The sequence below is a fragment of the Anopheles merus genome, unplaced genomic scaffold, assembly GCF_017562075.2.
Source record: "Anopheles merus strain MAF unplaced genomic scaffold, AmerM5.1 LNR4000051, whole genome shotgun sequence".
Lineage (NCBI taxonomy): Eukaryota > Metazoa > Arthropoda > Insecta > Diptera > Culicidae > Anopheles > Anopheles merus.
In genome coordinates, this window is record NW_024427631.1 from 114,854 (window position 1) to 135,003 (window position 20,150).

The 20,150-nt window shown below is 39.7% G+C and overlaps 2 protein-coding genes across 3 annotated transcripts; both read left to right on the forward strand.

The window, feature by feature from the left end:
- On the forward strand, positions 1-13,257 carry LOC121601271. Of its 2 annotated transcripts, none has more exons than XR_006006043.1 (3): positions 1-821; positions 11,974-12,069; positions 12,613-12,700. XR_006006043.1 is itself a non-coding variant. In XM_041930104.1 (3 exons), the coding sequence occupies exons 1-3, from the start codon at positions 806-808 to the stop codon at positions 13,161-13,163; spliced, it is 495 nt and encodes a 164-aa protein (XP_041786038.1). In that variant the 5' UTR covers positions 10-805; the 3' UTR covers positions 13,164-13,257. The 2 variants fall into 2 exon arrangements, 1 of the variants encoding a protein (XP_041786038.1); XM_041930104.1 differs by lacking the exon at positions 11,974-12,069 and adding an exon at positions 12,936-13,257 and having other exon boundaries at positions 10-821; positions 12,613-12,863.
- A 272-nt stretch (positions 13,258-13,529) lies between these two features.
- Positions 13,530-19,962, forward strand: LOC121601275 (aquaporin NIP1-1-like). The gene is made up of 3 exons (XM_041930107.1): positions 13,530-14,167; positions 19,625-19,874; positions 19,936-19,962. The coding sequence occupies exons 1-3, from the start codon at positions 14,154-14,156 to the stop codon at positions 19,960-19,962; spliced, it is 291 nt and encodes a 96-aa protein (XP_041786041.1). The 5' UTR covers positions 13,530-14,153.
- Positions 19,963-20,150: the final 188 nt, after the last annotated feature.

Genomic DNA, 20,150 nt, shown 5'->3' on the forward strand with positions numbered 1-20,150 from the left:
TGGTGGCGCAACTGGCAAAGTGATTCGAAGTAGAACTAGCGAAGAGGTTGGTAGCATCAAGGATGAAGCATGAGCATGAATTGGAATATGAGGGAAGGTAGTGAATCCGAATGTTCATTTCTATTTTTAGCTCTTTTTTGCATGGGTTCATCCTTCCCGTGTGTTCACTATCCCCGAAAAGACCAGCGAAAACCAGCGTGGTCGGGAGCTTGGGCAGAGACTCCAATGTAATTACAACTTGACCTGCTGACCCACAAACTGGTAACCTTAACCTTCACAACAAACACACAACACACAGCAAAAGTTTTAACCATCAGATATAGATAACATGTGTAACAGACACGTCGCCCTTTTGCGTTACCTTGTTTGATGCTGCTAATCAACCTATTTTTATGGGACACAATATATCTACATCACGAATGGTCATGACGAGTCTTTGAAGACTAAACAGCTTTAAAAGGAGTTTGCCAGATTTTTTTTAAATAAGTGAAGCAAGATAATCGGTTATCTTGTCTGAGTAACCATAATACTAGTATTGAAATTGTATCAGTTAATATCAGGTATGCATCGTCCTTCGGTGGTGCTCTTTTATGGTATGTTTATCACAAGCATTAGGTTTAAGAAGTCAGTTGAATAATCAGATAAGCAGTCTGCTTACCATTACACCAGATAACAGTGATATTATTTCTGTATCACATCAGAATATTACAGTAGCTCTTTTGACATCCACCATACAGTTGTTCTATGATTCAGTAAAGTGTACTGCCAGTGCCCGTATCATTGCAGCGTTTAGGTAGCAATACACATGGAAAATAAAAGATGTGAGAACATATTCACTGAATTGACTAAAGTTTATTTTTAAAGTTTCGATGTGCTGTTTGTTTTAAAAGTATTAACTATTCAAAAATCGTCAAAAGTGATTATAGTGCAAAACAAAAATTACTGTTATTTTATTGCATGATTCAAAAACTGACGATGTTAAACAAAAAGCGTGTGTACAACAATACATTTTCTATAATAAAATAGTTAATATACTATATTAGGAACCTGCAAACTAGTAGGCTACAAAAGATATTTTTTTTATAATTCTACAGTTTACTTTAAAGAAAAACAACTCATAGACCGGAAAACACACAAAAATTAACGTAGCGTGAATGATGTACAGATTACAATGGACATTTCTTGGCTTTTTTAATCAATCGCACCATCATTTTTCCAAAGATGTATATTATCCACATGTATCCACACACACTTTATGCATGATTATATAGCAAACAAACTAAGGATAGGGCTTACTTAAATCATCCAAATCCTGTACAAATACTAATCATCCACAATATACCATTTTGATATTGAGAAAACTTTTCAATAGTTTCGTTTAGCTTCAAAGTTTGAATCATACATATGTTAAAAATTAAATTGTCATTTTTAAAGAAATTTGAACCCTATATGCTCCTTAATGTGAATCCTAAATGTAGAACATATATATGTTTTAGATTCTTTTGTTGTTAGGATTTTAGTTATGTTAAGTGAAAGCCAAAATATTGTTATATTGTCGAGCCAAAATATTGTTAATTATGTACCAAGCGACGGAATATTGTTCAACACATAATTATCATTTGTTACTATAATAATAGTGTTTTGGTTACTCTATAGCCATATTACACAATGATTATCGTGGAAAACATATAAATATAAACATATAAAGTTTGAGGTAGCAAATATCTTTATATTGCAAAACAATGTTTCAGTATACGTTAAGTTTGTTTTCTTCTCTGCTACCTTCTCTGCTTTGCTTCTATAATATTGCACATACCTTGTAATTTTTTTTATTATCTTTGATTAGAAAAGCAATGATAACGCTTATCTCACGGCTCGTGTCACTACTATATTGCACAACTCTTTGCTTTTCATACCTACTGCATGTAATCAGTACGTCAGCGTTGAGTTGAAGACCTACGTACCATGTTATCAGCAGTCAGTTCCCTTTATATTCCATACACCTCTGATTGCATATTATATCACTCAATGAAGCACACAGTATTATGTATATTGTCAAATTATTAAATTAATAAACAGGTGGTCCCCGAGATACTCGATACCTCTAATACGCGAATTCGGAGATACGCGGTTTACTAATTTTGGGGCCCCTTTCCGTTTCAAGTTCGTAGACTGAAATTTCAGCTTCGTATAGCAGTTTTAGAGCAGCTATCTAGGTGGGTATAATATACAGGTAGGCTTATCCCAAGGGGTATGTATTAAGAAGGCTGATTTTACAGTTTCTGTTTCTAAATGAAGATTTTAAGAGTGTTTTTAGTATTTATCAAGCCTTCAGAAGGCTTGTTTGAACAAAAGTTTTCACCCATTCTGTCAAAAAGTGATATTCAAATTTGGTTTAAAAAGTATGCTATGAGACCACCTCGACTACATACACTTTGATTCTGGATTCCATCACCAGATCTCTTTAATTCACCTTGGGATAAATGTAAACATCACCTTGTTTTGCTGTTTTTCGAGCAGGTACTCGAATCTAATTTTAGCTTTCAGGCTAGAATAAACTAGAGTGAAAATTGCAGGCTAGTTTTATATGTGGTTTTGTATGGAGTGTTTACATGATTTCAGCCTTCTACTGTCAAACTCCATACAAAAAACTGACTAGAATCCTAAAGGGCCCTTTTGACAGTTTTTTGAGGAAATTGCACAGATTTCATACATAAATTGTAAAATTCCAAATAACTTCCTTTTGATCGAATGTTAAAAACCATTTCAAAAGATTTAAAACTGTAATATTTAGTCAGTATCATATCAAATTATTAATTGAGCGACTGCAACTACCCTCTACGTGCAAAATTACACGAAAATTAGAAATATTTACGCTGAAAATCACAAGATTCAACTTACGACTAAATTCGAGATACGCGGTATTTTATAGCCATTTTTGGTCCCTATTAACCGTGTATCTCGGGGACCGCTTGTAATTCATTATTTCCTTGTAGTCAAGCACAAAGTGTAGTTTATATTGATTGATTGATTGATTTGATCTTGAGTTTGTAAAAGGAGACAAAATTACTGAAGATAATAACGGAAGGCTGAAGTTGTTTCTTGCTCGAATGTTCAACTCGATCTGAGTCCATCTTTGTTGTTCTTCTTCATTGCGCTTCGACAACTGTCAGTGTGACAGCAGAATCAAGGTTCTTAATGGTTGACGTATGATTCTGAGACGTATACAAAACTAAGGTAACATTTACATAGTTTACAACTCGGCCATCCTGAAAAACCGAATTGACCTCAATTCTATCTGATTCAACTACAGAGGGAGCAATGCTGAGTGTTGCCTGGATTAATCGGTATTTTGAGTTGTAGTTGGTTGCACCCATAGTCTTAACTTATCTGATTCTAAGACCCCGTCGTAAGGTATTTGGGTTACTTGATAACCTTCAATATCTCGCACCACGTAACGATCGTTTGGAAGTATTTTATGAATAATGTATGGGCCTCTGAATTTGGCGATTAGTTTCTTATTTGTATTAGTCGACGTGTCTGTATTTTTTATGACAACATAATCTCCTACGCTATAAACTGGAGCCGGGTTATTTTTCTTAAGAAATAATCTTTCGTTCGTTTGTTGGGATTTAAGTATGTTCTCAGAAGCTTGATGACGTATTGATTCGAAGTTTCTACAGGGTGTAGTATTTTTGTTTTCTAAAAATTCAGTGAGCCCATCGATTACTGTACCCCGTTGTTCGACTCCAAAAAGCATGATTGATGGGGAATATTTGGTTGACGCATGAATTGTATTATTCAAGGCATATTCTACTTTAGTTAGTTGGGTGCTCCAACTTTCGTGATCGATAGAACTTGAAAGTTTGCTAAGAATTGGTCGCAGCACCCTATTGACTCTCTCAACTTGCCCATTTGCTTGAGGTGAGCTAGTTGCTGTTAGAACATGAGAAATTCCGCGGGATGTTAAAAAATTGATAAATTGGGCAGATGTAAAACATGTGGCCCGATCACTAATGATTCGATTAGGTCGACTATAATAAGCCATATATTGGAGTAAAGCATTAAAAACTTCTCGTGCACTGGTTGTTGTTGTTGGGTACAACTTGACAAATTTTGTAAATGCATCGATTACAACTAATACATATTTTCTCCTTGATTGAGACGTGGGTAAAGGTCCCAAGTGATCGATGTGTATTGTATCGAATGGAGTTGCTGTTTTGGGAATACTATGGAGATTTCTGTTATTATTGCGTGCTGGCGAGGAATATATAATACATTTCAGACATTTTTTTATAAAGTTTTCTACTCTTGTCTTCATTAACGGGAACCAATAGTGTTTGCTTATCTGATCGCAGCATTTCCCGGTTCCCAAGTGGCCTATTTTCTCATGAATATTTCGAATCATGTTATCAATCATCTCCCTAGGAACGTAAAGTTGCAATTTGTTAGAAGGTGATTTTCGGTAGACTAATCCATCTTCAAAAACGTATCCGTTCACAGGCCTGGACTCAAGCTCATTTTTCAAATCTTCTATGACTGGATCACGAGACTGGGTTATTTGTAACTGACTGTCAATGTCTAGTTCTTCTATTAAATTTACAGAAAATGATCGGCTTAAAGCATCCACATGACTGATAGCGGTACCCGGGCGATGTTGCATTGTGTAGTTATAATTTTCTAAGAAAAGAGACCAACGTGCAATTTTTGCAGAGGCATTTCGATTTTTCAATGTCTCTACGAGGGAATTGCAGTCAGTGAGAATTTTTATCGGGATACCATGAACATAGCTGTGGAAGCGTTTAAGTGCATAAATGACCGATAAGGTTTCTAGTTCATAGCTATGAAGTTTAGATTCGTCTTTAGAAGTTGTTTTGGAAAAATAGGCTGTAGGATGAAATTTGTTATCGTCTTGTTTTTGCAATAATACGGAACCAAAACCAGTAGCACTGGCATCACAATGCAGCTCTGTTTCACGGGTGGGATCAAATATGGATAAAACTGGGGATTCAATTAGCTTCTGCCTAAGATTATTGAATGCGGTTAGGCAATCTGAGTCGAAAATAAAAGGCTTTTTTGCTCGTATTAAATTTGTCAATGGTTTGGCTAGGTTAGCAAATGAAGGTACAAAACGACGAAAATAAGAAAATAGTCCAAGACATCTCTGGACTTGTTTAATATCTTTGGGAATAGGGTAATTCTTGATTGCTGAAATATGCTTATTACTAGGGCATATTCCGTTCGAATTAGCCTTATAACCTAAATAATCTAATTCTTGATGAGCTATATAGCATTTATCAAGACGCAGTTCTAAACCACATTGACGAATTTTTTTAAGAACTGCCGATAAGACTTGAAGGTGTGTTTGAAAATCTTTTGAAGCAAGAATTATATCGTCTAAGTAGACGACAAGTTTTTCTGAGTCTATGAATTCTCTAAGAATGGAGTTTATAAATCTTTGGAATTCCGATGGAGCATTTTTTAATCCAAATGGCATTTTTAGGTATTCATACTGCCCATTTGGTGTGACAAAAGAAGTATACTTTATAGAATTTTCGTGCATCTTCACTTGATGAAACCCACTTTTTAAATCCAAGAAACTAAAGAAATTCTTATTACTTAAATGTCCTAGGCACGTGTCAATTAGAGGGATTGGGTAGTTGTCGCTAATTGTTATTTTATTTATAGGTCTATAGTCAACACATTTTCTTATTTCTCCATTCTTTTTGCGCACTAAAACGAGTGCTGAAGCGTAGGGAGAATTGCTTGGACGAATTATCTTTTTTTCTAGAAGATCTTTGACAATTTCCTTTACTTGGTTACGTTCAGCGTATGAGAGGCGTCTTGGTTTGCAGTATATTGGGGTGTAATGAGTAAGGCTTATTTTCATGCTATGTTCAGGATAATTAATTTGATTTGTGGGAATGTTAATGTAATTGTCTGCTACTGTTTTTTAGGGCATCAATTTGATCTTTTTGTAGATTTTGGTTTATATTAAGTGTTTTACTCTCAGAGATATCAATAGCGCAAAGTTCTGCAAAAACCAAGTTTTTGTTTTTCTCGAAAGGGCATTCTTCATATTTATCATAACGATTTGACTCTTGTTCAATAAAACTATGGTGTGCAACTTTCCTCGACTCTGTAATATTTGTTTGTTTTAAAATACCGATGTGTTGGAGCAGTGAAAACATGTGTGGTTGTAACACGGGAAGATTTATTTTTTTATTTATATTCATTAATTCATCTTTATTGTATTTGAATTTGATTTATGTGAGACGGATATTAAATTTCATAAGTAAGTCACGTCCGATAATTAATGGCCAAACCATGCTCCCTGCACTGAGAATGTGAAATGTGTGTTCTTTAGTTTGATCATTGAATTTAATTCGACATCTCAACTGGCCACGTGTTTTAAGTTGATTATTTCCTAAACCACGAAAATTTGATGTTTTGATAGCATGTAGACAGGATTTTGGGGCCAGTGATTCATCAATGAAGCATGTTGGACTTCCTCAATCAAAAAGACAACGCACACAGTCAGTCACATTGCTCCAACAATCTTTTAACTCAAAGGCAACACTCACCTCTTGTGTTTCTTGCAGTGTAACTACGGAGTCTCTATCGGTTGTAAAAACTGCTGCTGTTGATGTGTTGTTCCGTTCTGGGCAGTCTTTGTAAGTGTGATTCCTCTGATGACAGTGAAAACAGGCTCCTGGTGGACGAGGCGGTTTCGGGCACTTATCACGATAATGCCCAAAAGCCGAACAATTAAAGCATCGAGTTTCTGAAGCTTCTAGGCTGCCGACGGGTTGTCGTGGTGAAGCACGAGTTGACGGTGGTGCTTTTAGCATACGTAGTTGTTCGTATTTCCCCAACAACTTCTTCAGATCTTCCAGTGTGTTGGCTGCGTAACGCATACCACTCGTGTTGCTTGCATCTCCCATGTTGTCGATGATGATAGTAATAAGTTCTTCTTCGGGTACAGCTCCCTTTTTAGCTATCTTTTCCATTTCCAATACATATCGAAATGTTGTTTCAGTGGGTAGAAGGCGCCGGCGTCGCAATTCAGCGTAGACACATTCCAATGAAGGGCCTTTTCCGAAAGCTGCGGTTAGCTTTACTTTGAGTTCAACATAGCTACTCGCATGCACGGTCTTTGCGAATATAGCCGCAGTTCCAACTAAAAGCCGGCGTGTAACAATTAACATCGATATGTCGTGAAGTTGAAGTATGCTTGTTGCCTTTTCGAGTTCCTCAAACCAAGGAGTGATACTTTCAGATTTGTCGCCAGAAAACGGCGACACCATGCCTGCAACACACTCGAAAACGTCACGCGCTGGAGCGAGTGCATTTACGTCGGCACTCGTTCCGCCAGCGGTCGTTGCCTTCAGCTCAGCCATTTCTTTCTGGAGTAAAAGTAGGTTTTTTTCTAGTTCCAACTGGCGTATGCGCTCCTCCAAAGCAGAGTTGGGGTTCACTTTGTGCGAACGTATCATTTCTCGGTCAATGGTTGCACGAGCAGCAGCATCGGTTGTGGCAATTTCAGGAATGTTGTTTTCTTCTGACGCAGCAGCAAGGGCAGTGATTGTATTATCTATCTTAACGGGAACAATAGGGGCTTCATTGAAAGCTAAGGCGGCCATCTTGGACGATCCAGCTATTGTTTTGTTCTCAAGATCTTTTGGCTCACATTTTTGAGAAATTTTGTCGTATAACATCCGGATTTGCTCTATTGTGGTTGCCGATGGTACACGCGTTCCGGTAGACTGAATTTCACTCAGCATTTGCTCTTTGGTAGGCATTTTGAATATCCCACTTCTGAGTTGTAAAAGGAGACAAAATTACTAAAGATAATAACGGAAGGCTGAAGTTGTTTCTTGCTCGAATGTTCAACTCGATCTGAGTCCATCTTTATTGTTCTTCTTCATTGCGCTTCGACAACTGTCAGTGTGACAGCAGAATCAAGGTTCTTAATGGTTGACGTATGATTCTGAGACGTATACAAAACTAAGGTAACATTTACATAGTTTACAAGTTTGATTGTTTGACTACTCATAACAAAATGAAATGTCAGCAAACAAATCGTCTATTATCGTATCATTTATCGAAATCAGAGATACGCTTAGAAATAAAGATTTGTCACGCAAATTTAACAATGTACATGTAGTACTCAAGATGCACGGGTTCAGAGATACCGGTTTTTTATCAATAGCTCTTTAATTTAATTGCCTTTGAGCAAATTGTGCTGATTTGATACTTCCATTGTCAAATGCAAAGCTTTTGAAATGTTAAGCTTTTGTTAAGTAATGTAAAATGAAATGTTAGAATTTGTTTCGAATTACAAATGAGTGAAAAACGAAGATTCTTGTTGGTGACTTTACAACCTTCGTGGTTATGTCGGTCTAAAAACGATCTCGCTACTTTTTATGTACTAAGCAGCCGAATAGTCCGTCATTTGGTTACCACGGACGAATGGACGGAATAACTTCACACGGGAACGTCGCAGTAATTTTGCATTCCGTTACTGCGACGACCACCACAGTTGATCATTGGTCGTAATTTTATAAATACATCGAAAATGCAGCAGGAACTCATGCCAACATTATCAATTTTATTCGTGATTTGTAGGACATGCGTAACATATTAAACATGAGTTCCTGTCAAACATTGCGAGGGTTGCAAGTAGTATCATCTGCTCTAAATCTTATAGTATTTTAATAATCTTTGTTTTTTACTTCTTTACTTTAATTTTTGCAGTCTTGTTCGTCCAAAAGATTATTATTTAATTTTTTTGGTGGATTTTTGCAAAATAAAATAAAAACATTCAAGTGTTTAGTATCCCGTCAAACATTGCGAGGGTTAGGAGTGGTATCATCTGCTCGAAATCATAAGGTCATTTAATAATCTTTATTTTTCATACATAAGTTTTTGTTGTTTAGGTGTTATTCGCCGAAAAGATTACTTCTCCAATTTTTGTGGATTTTTGCCAAATAAAATCTCAAAATGTAGGTGTTTAGTAAACCATAATTTTCAATGTTATTATGTTCAATGTTGTTAAATTGAGGTGTTAAGTATGCTACAATTTGCACTGTAATACCTGCTGAACGGGGTGCTATAATTATAACTGCTAAACTTAGGGGCGAAAAATCTGCCAAGGCTCGCAAGCTCTTTAATGCGAGAGCTCTAGAGCTGTGACTTGTATGGCGTGCGAGCCCTCGCGCGCCCTCGCAAATCGCTGTCAATTGCATGGCGGGAAGCTATAATTTTCAATGTCCCGTCAAACAATGCGAGGGTTGCAAGTGGTATCATCTGCTCGAAATCGTAAGATATTTTAAGAATATTTAATATTTATTGACAAATTATTTTTTGCTGTGTTGTTCGTCGAAAAGATCACTTTTCGATGTATTCTGGATTTTTGCAAAATAAAATCTCAAAATTTAGGCGTTTACGCCTAAGCTATAATTTGCAATGTTATACCTGCTCTCGGGGTGCTATAATTATAACTGCTAAAACTAGGGGTGAAAAAACTACCAAAGCTCGCAAGCTCTTTAATGCGAGGGCTCTGGGGCGGTGAACTTCCCGCCATGCAATTGACAGCGATTTGCGAGGGCGCACGAGGGCTCGCACGCCGTACAAGTTCACCGCCCCAGAGCCCTCGCATGAAAGAGCTTGCGAGCCTTGGTAGTTTTTTCACCCCTAGTTTTAGCAGTTATAATTATAGCACCTCGAGAGCAGGTAGAACCCCGCCATGCAATTGACAGCGATTTGCGAGGGCGCGCGAGGGCTCACCGCCCCAGAGCCCTCGCATGAAAGAGCTTGCGAGCCTTGGTAGTTTTTTCACTCCTAGTTTTAGCAGTTATAATTATAGCACCCCAAGAACAGGTATAACATTGCAAATTATAGCTTAGGCGTAAACGCCTAAATTTTGAGATTTTATTTTGCAAAAATCCAGAATACATCGAAAAGTGATCTTTTCGACGAACAACACAGCAAAAAATAATTTGTCAATAAATATTAAATATTTCTTAAAATATCTTACGATTTCGAGCAGATGATACCACTTGCAACCCTCGCATTGTTTGACGGGACATTGAAAATTATAGCTTCCCGCCATGCAATTGACAGCGATTTGCGAGGGCGCGCGAGGGCTCGCACGCCATACAAGTCACAGCTCTAGAGCTCTCGCATTAAAGAGCTTGCGAGCCTTGGCAGATTTTTCGCCCCTAAGTTTAGCAGTTATAATTATAGCACCCCGTTCAGCAGGTATAACAGTGCAAATTGTAGCATACTTAACACCTCAATTTGGACAATTTTTTTTAAATCGATTAAAATAGAAATAATAATCTTTTCGACGCATAACACCGCAAAAAAATATAATTTATGAATAAAACAAAAAGATTATTTTTAAAAGCATACGATTTCGAGCAGATGATATTACTCGCAAACCTCGCAATGTTTAACGGGTTACTAAACACCTACATTTTGAGATTTTTTTGCAAAAATATACAAAAATTGGAGAAGTAATCCCGACAGACAAAGAGAACGAAATTTTCAGGCGAGGGGTAGGTAGAAACACGCGGTGGGGGCCCGGCCCAAGATCGGATCCGAAGTCCGTTGTTTTGGGCTCGAAATTAAAAATGGCGGATGGAGCGCTACCACGGAGAGAATGCGCTCTCTTGCTTGCCTTTAAAATACACGAGGCGCTCTCGCTGTAAAGAACGCTCGCTCGCGCTGTTACATCATACCCCTTCCTTCCTGTTTCTTTCGGCTTGCGCAGAGCTGAACTCCTATTCCAGCGAATTGCGCTGCGTTGGACTGACACCCCCTCCCGCTCGTTTCTTTCGTAGCGCGCTGTGCGCTTTCCTTCACACGGACTTGGTGCACCCGAATCAAAACAAAAACTTGAACACATCAAACTCGGTTTATATTTTATCACTTTTATTGCGAATAAAAGAACATTTAAATACATAGCTCCACACAATCTTGCTTCAAACCACACACATTCATTATATTAAAAAATCGTCGTATTTCAAATAGTCGCTTAACTGCATGAATACCGTTGTTGCTGTTCAATGCAGTAAAAAAATATTGAAATAAAGCAGCGCAAATCACACATTTAAGATAAATGGTGAAAGAAAAGCGTAGCTTCATTTCAATGTGCACAACACTTCAACAATTAGCGATTCTTCGATCGCCCGGGACTTAGGCTAACACGCGCGCGGCCTTTCACGGCGAACGCTTGAGCTGAACTGACGATTTCGTGTGGTGGCAAGAAAGGGAGCGCACAGAGGAACATTCGCTGCACTAGTGCGAGTGAGACACCGATACCCGCATGCCGCTGCGAGAAAACCAAACTGAGCGCGCAGGCTGAAAGTGAACGCACACATTCACACATGTGTAATTGTGTGAGTGCAAAAACTGTGTAGAAACCAAAACACGCTCGCGCCTCCGCGTAATTCCGCGTATTTCCAACCGTCTCCCCATGCTTCTACATGCCCCTCGCCTGAAAGTCGCACACTTTTTCATTTTCATTGCTAGTAGGGAATCTTTTCGGCGAATAACACCTAAACAACAAACACTTATGTATGAAAAATAGAGATTTTTTAATGACCTTATGATTTCGAGCAGATGATACCACTCCTATCCCTCGCAATGTATGACGGGCAGAGCCCTCGCATTAAAGGCTTGCGAGCCTTGGTAGTTTTTTCACTCCTAGTTTTAGCAGTTATAATTATAGCACCATTAAATAAGAGGGCGATGGGGCTGTGAACTTCTATAGCGTGCGAGCCGTCGCAAAACACTGTGAATTGCATGAGTATTTTGATAGTATAGTTGTATAGGATAGTTGATAGTGAATTGCATGAGTATTTGTTAGCGGTGACGTTATTGGACCGAAATTGCCTACTTAGACACGATTTGAAGCTTCTCGTTCAGTTTTCATTACATTCACGCATTCATTACATTCATTTTTAGTTACATTCACGCAAGGTGCCTAGACAGACTACAAATGGGTTCTTAGCTCTGATTTTGGTAGCTATGATGGATGGCGATTTGTATGGAGATTTGCAGGTAGGAAGTATGAGTTGCCAAGTAACTCCCTAGCTATCAAATGAAAATTTGTCATAGTACACTGGACAGACCGACCTGTAGTAATTTATGAGCCTTGAATTTTGTGCAGTAGCCTATTGCGAACGTAAAAATAAATGTCAACGGTTTACAACACTGACTGCTGATAATATCTGCATAAGTCGAATATAATGTTTAAGACAATATTTGACAATAGACAAGAGTTTGTAAAGTTAAAACTAGCCATTTTACTTACTTTACTACTTTAATTCTTTAGTACATTATCAAAAAAAAAATTCATGTTTAAATAAACGTTTTTTTTTTATTCAGGAGTAACGGTCCAAAAAGGCCGTATTGCTTAAAATAAATGTTATTAATAACATCAAAACTTTCACAGAATTCTGCTAACTAAAAAAATATTTATAATTTCTTTTCATTTTTACTAGATGACATCCAGCTGTTCAAATAGCTTACAAAAATTCTCCTACGTTCAACACTCATACTCTGTTTCTCTATCTTTTTTTACATTACCTTTCTCTTGTTCAGTTTGGAATAGCCAGATTTGGACAGTGTTTACACTGTTTCTAGCCGAATTTTTCGGTACTGCGATGTTGCTTTTTGGTGGTTGCATGGCTGGCATAGACGGCTTTGATAACGTCACGTCAAACATAAGTCGTGGAATTACCTTTGGAATGGTTGTTATGATGGCGTTTATAACATTTAGCGCCACTTCAGGTGCAATTATTAATCCGGTTGTGTCACTAGCAGCTTACATCTATGGTACATTATCTTTACAGGTAAGAATGTCAATTCAGTTCATTAGTACAATTGCTTATTTTTGTAAGAATTTTGTTATTCATCATCCACAGTTAACGCTTTTATATTGTGGCTCAATTCGCCGGGGCACTATGTGGTTACGGACTATTAAGAGCAGTCACACCGTGGCAATATTACCAACAAGCGCTGGAGCACGGAAACGCCCACTGCGTTACAGTCCCTCATCAAAGCCTATCTTCTGGAATGGCCCTTGCAGTGGAGATATTACTAACGGGCATGTTAGTGTGGACGAATTGTGGCGTCTGGGATCCGCGCAATAAGAAGGACAGTGATTCAGTTCCAGTTAAATTTGCATTTCTCATTGCGGGGCTTTCAATTGCCGGCGGGCCTATTACCGGTGCCAGTATGAATCCCGCTCGGTCCCTGGCACCTGCAATATGGAATCATTACTACGAGGGACTTTGGGTACGAATAATGAAAAAGGCAAAAAATACCAATACTCATCCTTCTTTTTTTTTCTTTCACCAGATTTATTTTGCTGGACCTACGATTGGTTCCATATTAATGGTTACAATGTATCGGTATATTTTTCTTCAAAAATGTAGTGATACTTCGGAAATGATGGCCCCATGCAATTGCCATCATGATACGGGGAAACAAGATCCTCATTCTTCTAAAATTATACCATAAATTCGATCGTTGCGAATACCATGTAGCCCCTATTAAAGTGTCTGCTTTTGAAGATAGCATCATTACGTCGGTGTAAGCTGTAATAAAGGCAAGCCTCTTTCAGGGTAAACAAAAGATTAAGTAAACAAACCTAGCAGCATTCAAAACTGACACGATGTGCTATCAGTATAGGTAAATTAAGCATCGAAAATTACCCCCGTTTGTCAGCAAATTCTTTGATTGGCCTTGTTATCGGTAAAGATAAGCTGAAATTGTTCAGTACACCTAGTCTAAGCAATGTGATAGTACGCCAGTTAGCATTCTGTGGCTTTCCGACTCGGTTATTCCATTCGTGATGTATATAACGTTTCCACTTTCATATCGATTAACGCCAAAGTATCCTTATAAAGTACTGCATCGAATAAAACTAGATTGAAAGTGAATTACTAATGCTATTAATAATGTTCTGCTTGGCATTTAACCTACTAGAACAGAAAGTGAAAAAAGGTGAATAAAATGACACATAACGGATTTTCAAACCATCACGAACAAGAGCTTGTAGCAGGCAACATCGATGGACACACTAATGGAATTCACGATAATGATGACGAAGCTAAAAATCATACTAAATTCGATACCTTATGGAACACAAAGAGTGAGTTGTACATAGCATATAGACCACTGTCGCCGTAAACTGACAATGTATAATAGTGTAATAGCGTCTTAACAACATGTCCGTCATGGGTTCAAGCCCCGAATAGACCGTGCTGTTGTATCCGGAAAGGTGGCAAAATAGCTCTAGTAGAACTATAAAAAGGTACTATGTATAGATAGTTCTACTAAAAAGAAATAAGTTTAAAAATATATTTATTTTGCATTACTATATTTTTATTCAACAATTGCAATTTTTAGTCACATAGAAGCGGAAGATATGGAAAGCGGACATGAAGGATTTAAGACCACAACAACGTGAAATACAATAATTCACCATCCACAAAGCTTCTTTAGACAAAATGTGAAAAAAGCATTTCAATTGTCGTTAATTTCAAATGTCTGACATATAATATTAGTCAGAGTGATAACCACACGTACAATATTGGTTGAATATCATTTACTTCTTTTCATCCGAGATAACAATATCTTGTTTTCGGGTACAGATTAATCCCGAGAAACACAACTAATGCGGGCCGAGAAGAAACCGCCCCAAGCGCCATCGATTAGGCTTAAACGACTGCCCAAGCGAAATTTTCGGGGATAATGAACACAAACTCATGCCATCCCCAAGCGAAATTTTTCGGGGATAATGAACACAAACTCATGCCATCTCTTTCTATTCATCAGCCCTACTCTCTCACACGCATCGATGAACTTTTACACACTCTTTGTTCATTGTACTATATTTGAAGGGTTTAAAAGTGATAGATAACAATTCATGTTCATGAACTAGTTATGGTCAAATGTTAATGGTGTAATGTTTGTACCATGGTCGACCTGAGTTCAATTCCATTTTTATTGTTTTTTATGATTTAAAGTTTTATTTAATTTTTAAAACATCCAGCTCCAATAACTTCAAACTCATTTACTCATTGCTAGAAATGCGTGTTTAATAGTTAATCTGTTATTTTTATTGTTTTATTTATTTCTTTTAATTCTATTAGTATCAGTACCCCTTCATACAAACAAACCAGTAAATAGCACGATAATGAATAATAATATGGTGGCGCAACTGGCAAAGTGATTCGAAGTAGAACTAGCGATGTGGTTGGTAGCATCAAGGATGAAGCATGATCATGAGTGGAGGGAGTGAATCCGAATGTTCATTTCTATTTTTAGCTCTTTTTTGCATGGGTTCATCTTTCACGTGTGTTCACTATCCCCGAAAATGATCTGTATTTCGTGGTCTTTTCGGGGATAATTCGTTAACGAATTATCCCCGAAAAGACCAGCGAAAACCAGCGTGGTCGGGAGCTTGGGTGGAAAATCAAACATGCATAGAAAAAACTAACCCGTTAAACATTGCGAGTGTTGCGAGTAGTGTCATCTGCTCGAAATCTTATGGTATTTCTAATAGTCTTTATGTTCCTTTCAAACATTAAGAGGGCTGTGAGTAGTATCATCTGCTAGAAATCTTATGGTATTTTAAATAATATTTGATTTTTATTCATTGATTTTTTTACAATGTTGTTTGTCCAAAAGATCACTATTTCTATTTTTGTGATTTTTTTTTAAAAATAAACTGTCAAAATTTAGGTGTTTATTATCCCGTCAAACATTGCGAGGATTGCGGGTAGTATCATCTGCTAGAAATCTTGAGGAAGTTTAAATAATCTTTTTTTTTTCATATATGTTTTTGTTGAGGCGTTGTTCGTCGAAAAGATCACTACAGTAGAACGTCGATTATCCGAGCAGCGATTTGCGAGGGCACGCGAGGGCTCGCACGCCATACAAGTTCACCGCCCCAGAGCCCTCGCATTAAAGAGCTTGCGAGCCTTGGTAGTTTTTTCACCCCTAGTTTTAGCAGTTATGATTATAGCACCCCGAGAGCAGGTATAACATTGAAAATTATAGCTTATTAAACACCTACATTTTGAGATTTTATTTTGCTAAAATCCACAAAAATTTGAGAAGTAATTTTTTCGGCGAATAACACCTAAACAACAAAAACTTATGTATGAAAAATAAAGATTATTTAATGACCTTATGATTTCGAGCAGATGATACCGCTCCCAACCCTCGCAACCCGCTGTGCAAAACGACGGAAGGCGTTATGGCGTTCTGAAAATTTAATCATGCCTTCCTTTTCTCTCCAACGGCAAATTTGTCAAGCAGCTCGTCGAGCTGCCCGTCCCTGGCTTCGCCTCATACCCCTCGCCTGAGCGCGCTGCCGAAGGTTTGGATGTGTTGGTGCGTCAGACGGCCAATCGCTGTCAGCCGTCGTCCGTGCTTTTTCCCTCCATAGCGCCATCTCTTTCTCGCGTGTGGTCAATGCTCGCGAGCTGTTGTGGCGCCTACAAATGCCGTTAACAAACATTGCGGCGATGATGAAGTTGCATTTTCACAAATCAAACCAAAAAATCGCAATGAGTTCAAACACTGCAATATAAAAATGACTAAGGAATCGATAGTTTACGCAGGAGGGTTTGCTGTGCAACGCGCAGAATCCTAATCCGCATTAACACGTTCAGTCCGGCGCTGATTTTCATGAGCTTACCGTTCCGCCGGCATCTAGAACGCAAGCTGATTGTGGAATCGGTATACTGGAAATTTCACCGGCAGTCCCTGGGGCCTGCCATCGTGCTGAACGTGTTAAGCAGTAAGCATAGCACTAAGATTTTGCTTTCGCCTGTTATGGATTACATAGATATGCTAAGCATCCTGCGCATGGTTGTGAGTGAGGTGTGTATGCAAAACTGTCGCCGAATGTATGCTCTTCCGGAATGTTATGATCCATAGGTCAAAGAAAGGAAGGTGTTCATGAAAGGCGGAAAGACGAATTGAGGCCCCTGTAAATGGAACTGATGACCGGGAGGAGGGGGGGGTACTGGCACACAGCTTTGGGAGATAGATTGAACATTATACTTAAATTGCAGGCGGATGGAGGGGGGGGTGGCCATGGAACCCCAACGATCATCGGTCACAGGCCCTAAAATGTTGCCGGCATGAGGGGGGGGGGTGGGTGGGGGGGTGTGAGAGTGCAGATGGTTCTCCGCCGGGGGCACCAACGACCATCTTTCCGGGGGCCTTTGTCGCTAATACTCTGTCACTTTGTAGACATACGACATACTACAGACTAGAGATCTTCGGTGACCGCCTAGTCCGCCTACCGTTAGATCCACCGTTGGTTCTGACGGTGTTTTTTTACTGTGGAGGTGCATCCTTCCCCCTGTCTGCAGCGTATGCATCGAGCAGGAGACAGTGTGGCAGTATGCAAGTTACCCGCTGGATAGGAGCGGACGCGCGGCAACGCCATCATTCCGCACATCTGCATGCCCGTCTTGGGTTTCTACCGCGTATATGACCGTCCGCCGTAGCAAGAGGTGACTATCGGCTACGTGGTACTCAAGTCCTGAAAAAGGCCGGCATGATCGCGTTGGGCTATTACGCCAATAATAAAATAAATAAAATAATAATAATAAAAAAAAACTAAGAGCTGTCCACACTCGGGTAAGAGTTTGTCTGACTTTGTTGCTGCGGGCTACCGCTGTGACGAGACAAATACACGGAATGCACTCGACCAAAACATGAACCTACCGATCGAACCCATTCCAAGGCAGTGCCGGTCAATCGGCGTCATGATAACTACTCCAAACCAACAAGCCACCAGATTCTGGACGGACAGGTGCAGCACCATACGCGCACCGTAATAATAAACAAATCCAGAATCCTCTTTTGTATGGATTCAATTCAAATGTTGTTTTCCACTTGCGTCCGCTAGCTGAATTAGAAAATAAATGTGCGACATATCACACGCATGATTGCTTAGATCGTGTGTCTTTTTAATACCCCCCACAGCAGAGCCGATCGCAAAGATGCCAATGCCAATGGTTGTGTTGTCTCTCAGGTAGCGAGATCGAAAATGCATGGACTTTGTAGTCGCAGCGGATGAAAATGTACGCATCAGAATCAAATAGTTTTGGGGTTTCCAAACGCACGCACACACACAAACACACAAACATGCGCGCGCAAACTCACACACACACACACACACCACACACACACCCACCACACACACACACACGCACACATGCATGAACGCGCGGACGCCAGCACGCACGCACTCACGCACGCACACACACACGAACGCACGCACGCACACATGCACGTACGCGCGCACGCCAGCACGCACCCACGAAAGCTTGCGCACGAGCACGCGCCCCCGAAGTCGCGCCCCCCGAAGTCGCGCACGCGATCACGCACCCTCCACGAAACCCCCCCCCCCCCCCCCTCCCGCACGAGCGAGTACGGCTACCTTATCGGTAGAACGGCTGGTTCAGCTATCTTGTAGCGTATCCTCATTCAAAGCGCCGGGCGGGTGGGGGATCGCGACATGATAGAGTGAACGGTCACTTTCCCCCGCGTGTGTGTGTGTTTGTGACGAGACCCAAAAACTCGAGACAGATTTCGGCACATTAAAAAAAAATATATATTGCCACTATACACTGTGCTACATGATGCTTAGAAGGTCGTTGAAGCATCAAACATGTTCAAATTAAAATATATTAGATTAGTGTTAGACGTTCTCCTACGCTTGTTTTAAATAGGCTTCTTCACCCTCAGTTGGCAGGGGCATCGAATGGTCTCATCAGCAGCGGCACGAATAAAATAAACCATCAATACACCGATAACACTTTGAATCCCAATCCAGCTTCTCCCACAGCGCCTCAAAGGTCATACACACATTAAATAAATGCTAACACCCACCAATAACAATACACAACCGCAATGCACATATGAGTATCAACGCATACACCGCAACAGCCAATCAGCTGGTGGCGGAAGGCACGGGCAGAAGCGCAAGTAAGGCAAGGCATGGCGAGGGAGGGAGAAGAAGCGGACGAGTAAATGGGCGCCAATATTTTTAAATTTTTTGACCGTTTTTTTTGCTCCCACCGCCATAAATAGTTCGTCCATTTCGCCAACAGATGGCGCTAAACTTGCTTGCTCGACCCAGCGCGGGAATCGCTGAAGTCCAGCGCGGGAGACCAGCCAAAATCTGCGCTGGCCAGCGCACAACAAAATCGAGCAGTTTTTGAGCTCGCTTTCTAGCTCGCTTTCCGCCGAAACTGATCGAGAAAGCGAGCAGAAATGTCCGAAGACCGATCGAAGCTTTGATCGGTTGAAGCGTTTACGGTATTTCGAGAGAGCGTGCTGTATGTGTATGTCTCTTTTTGACAAAAAAGCTCCGGTACGCGATCGTGTTGGCGCAAAAATGATAATGGCCGAAAAATGTTTCACATCCACGTTCTCTTTCTTTCTCTTTTCCCTTTCACCTCGCTTTATCGTTATTGATTTTTGCTCTCTAGCTACATTGAGCGAGTGGCTGACAAGTTTTCGATCGCTTTGCGCAGCGGGAGTGCCTTAAATAATTAACCATTTTCTTGTTTAATTTCAGTCTCGAACACTACGTCGTTTATCATCGTTTCCAAGTTTCTGGCGGAATTTTTGGAACAGCAACGCTCATGTTTCTCGGCTGTATGGGCTGCCTGGATGGTTTTGACAACGTTACAACCAACTTAAGCCGAGGCATCATTTTTGGCTTCACCGTTATGGTTGTGATCCTCACGTTTGGTGTTGTATCAGGAGCACATATAAATCCAGTGGTTTCCATAGCCGCTTACATCTATGGTGATCTTTCTGGCACAGTAAAATAGCTGAGATACCAATTTTTTTTTTCGTTACGATAAATTCACATTTATTTTTCAGATGGTATTATTTATTTGTACTTTATAGCACAATTCGCCGGTGCTTTATGTGGTTACGGACTACTCATGGCTGTTGTTCCGCAAGATTATTTTAACCAAGCATTGGTGGATGGCTATGGGAGCTGTGTTACTGACTGCCCACATACAGCCTTACATCTGCAGGAGCATTGGCATAGAGTTCATAGTTACAGGAATCCTTGTATGGGCATGTTGTGG

Bases quoted from the DNA above. Each gene is read 5' to 3' on its own strand.
- LOC121601275 (XM_041930107.1), top strand. The intron at 19,875-19,935 runs GTAAAATAGCTG...TTTATTTTTCAG, and splicing joins ATGGTGATCTTTCTGGCACA to ATGGTATTATTTATTTGTAC.
- LOC121601271 (XM_041930104.1), top strand. The intron at 12,864-12,935 runs GTAAGAATGTCA...CATCATCCACAG, and splicing joins ATGGTACATTATCTTTACAG to TTAACGCTTTTATATTGTGG.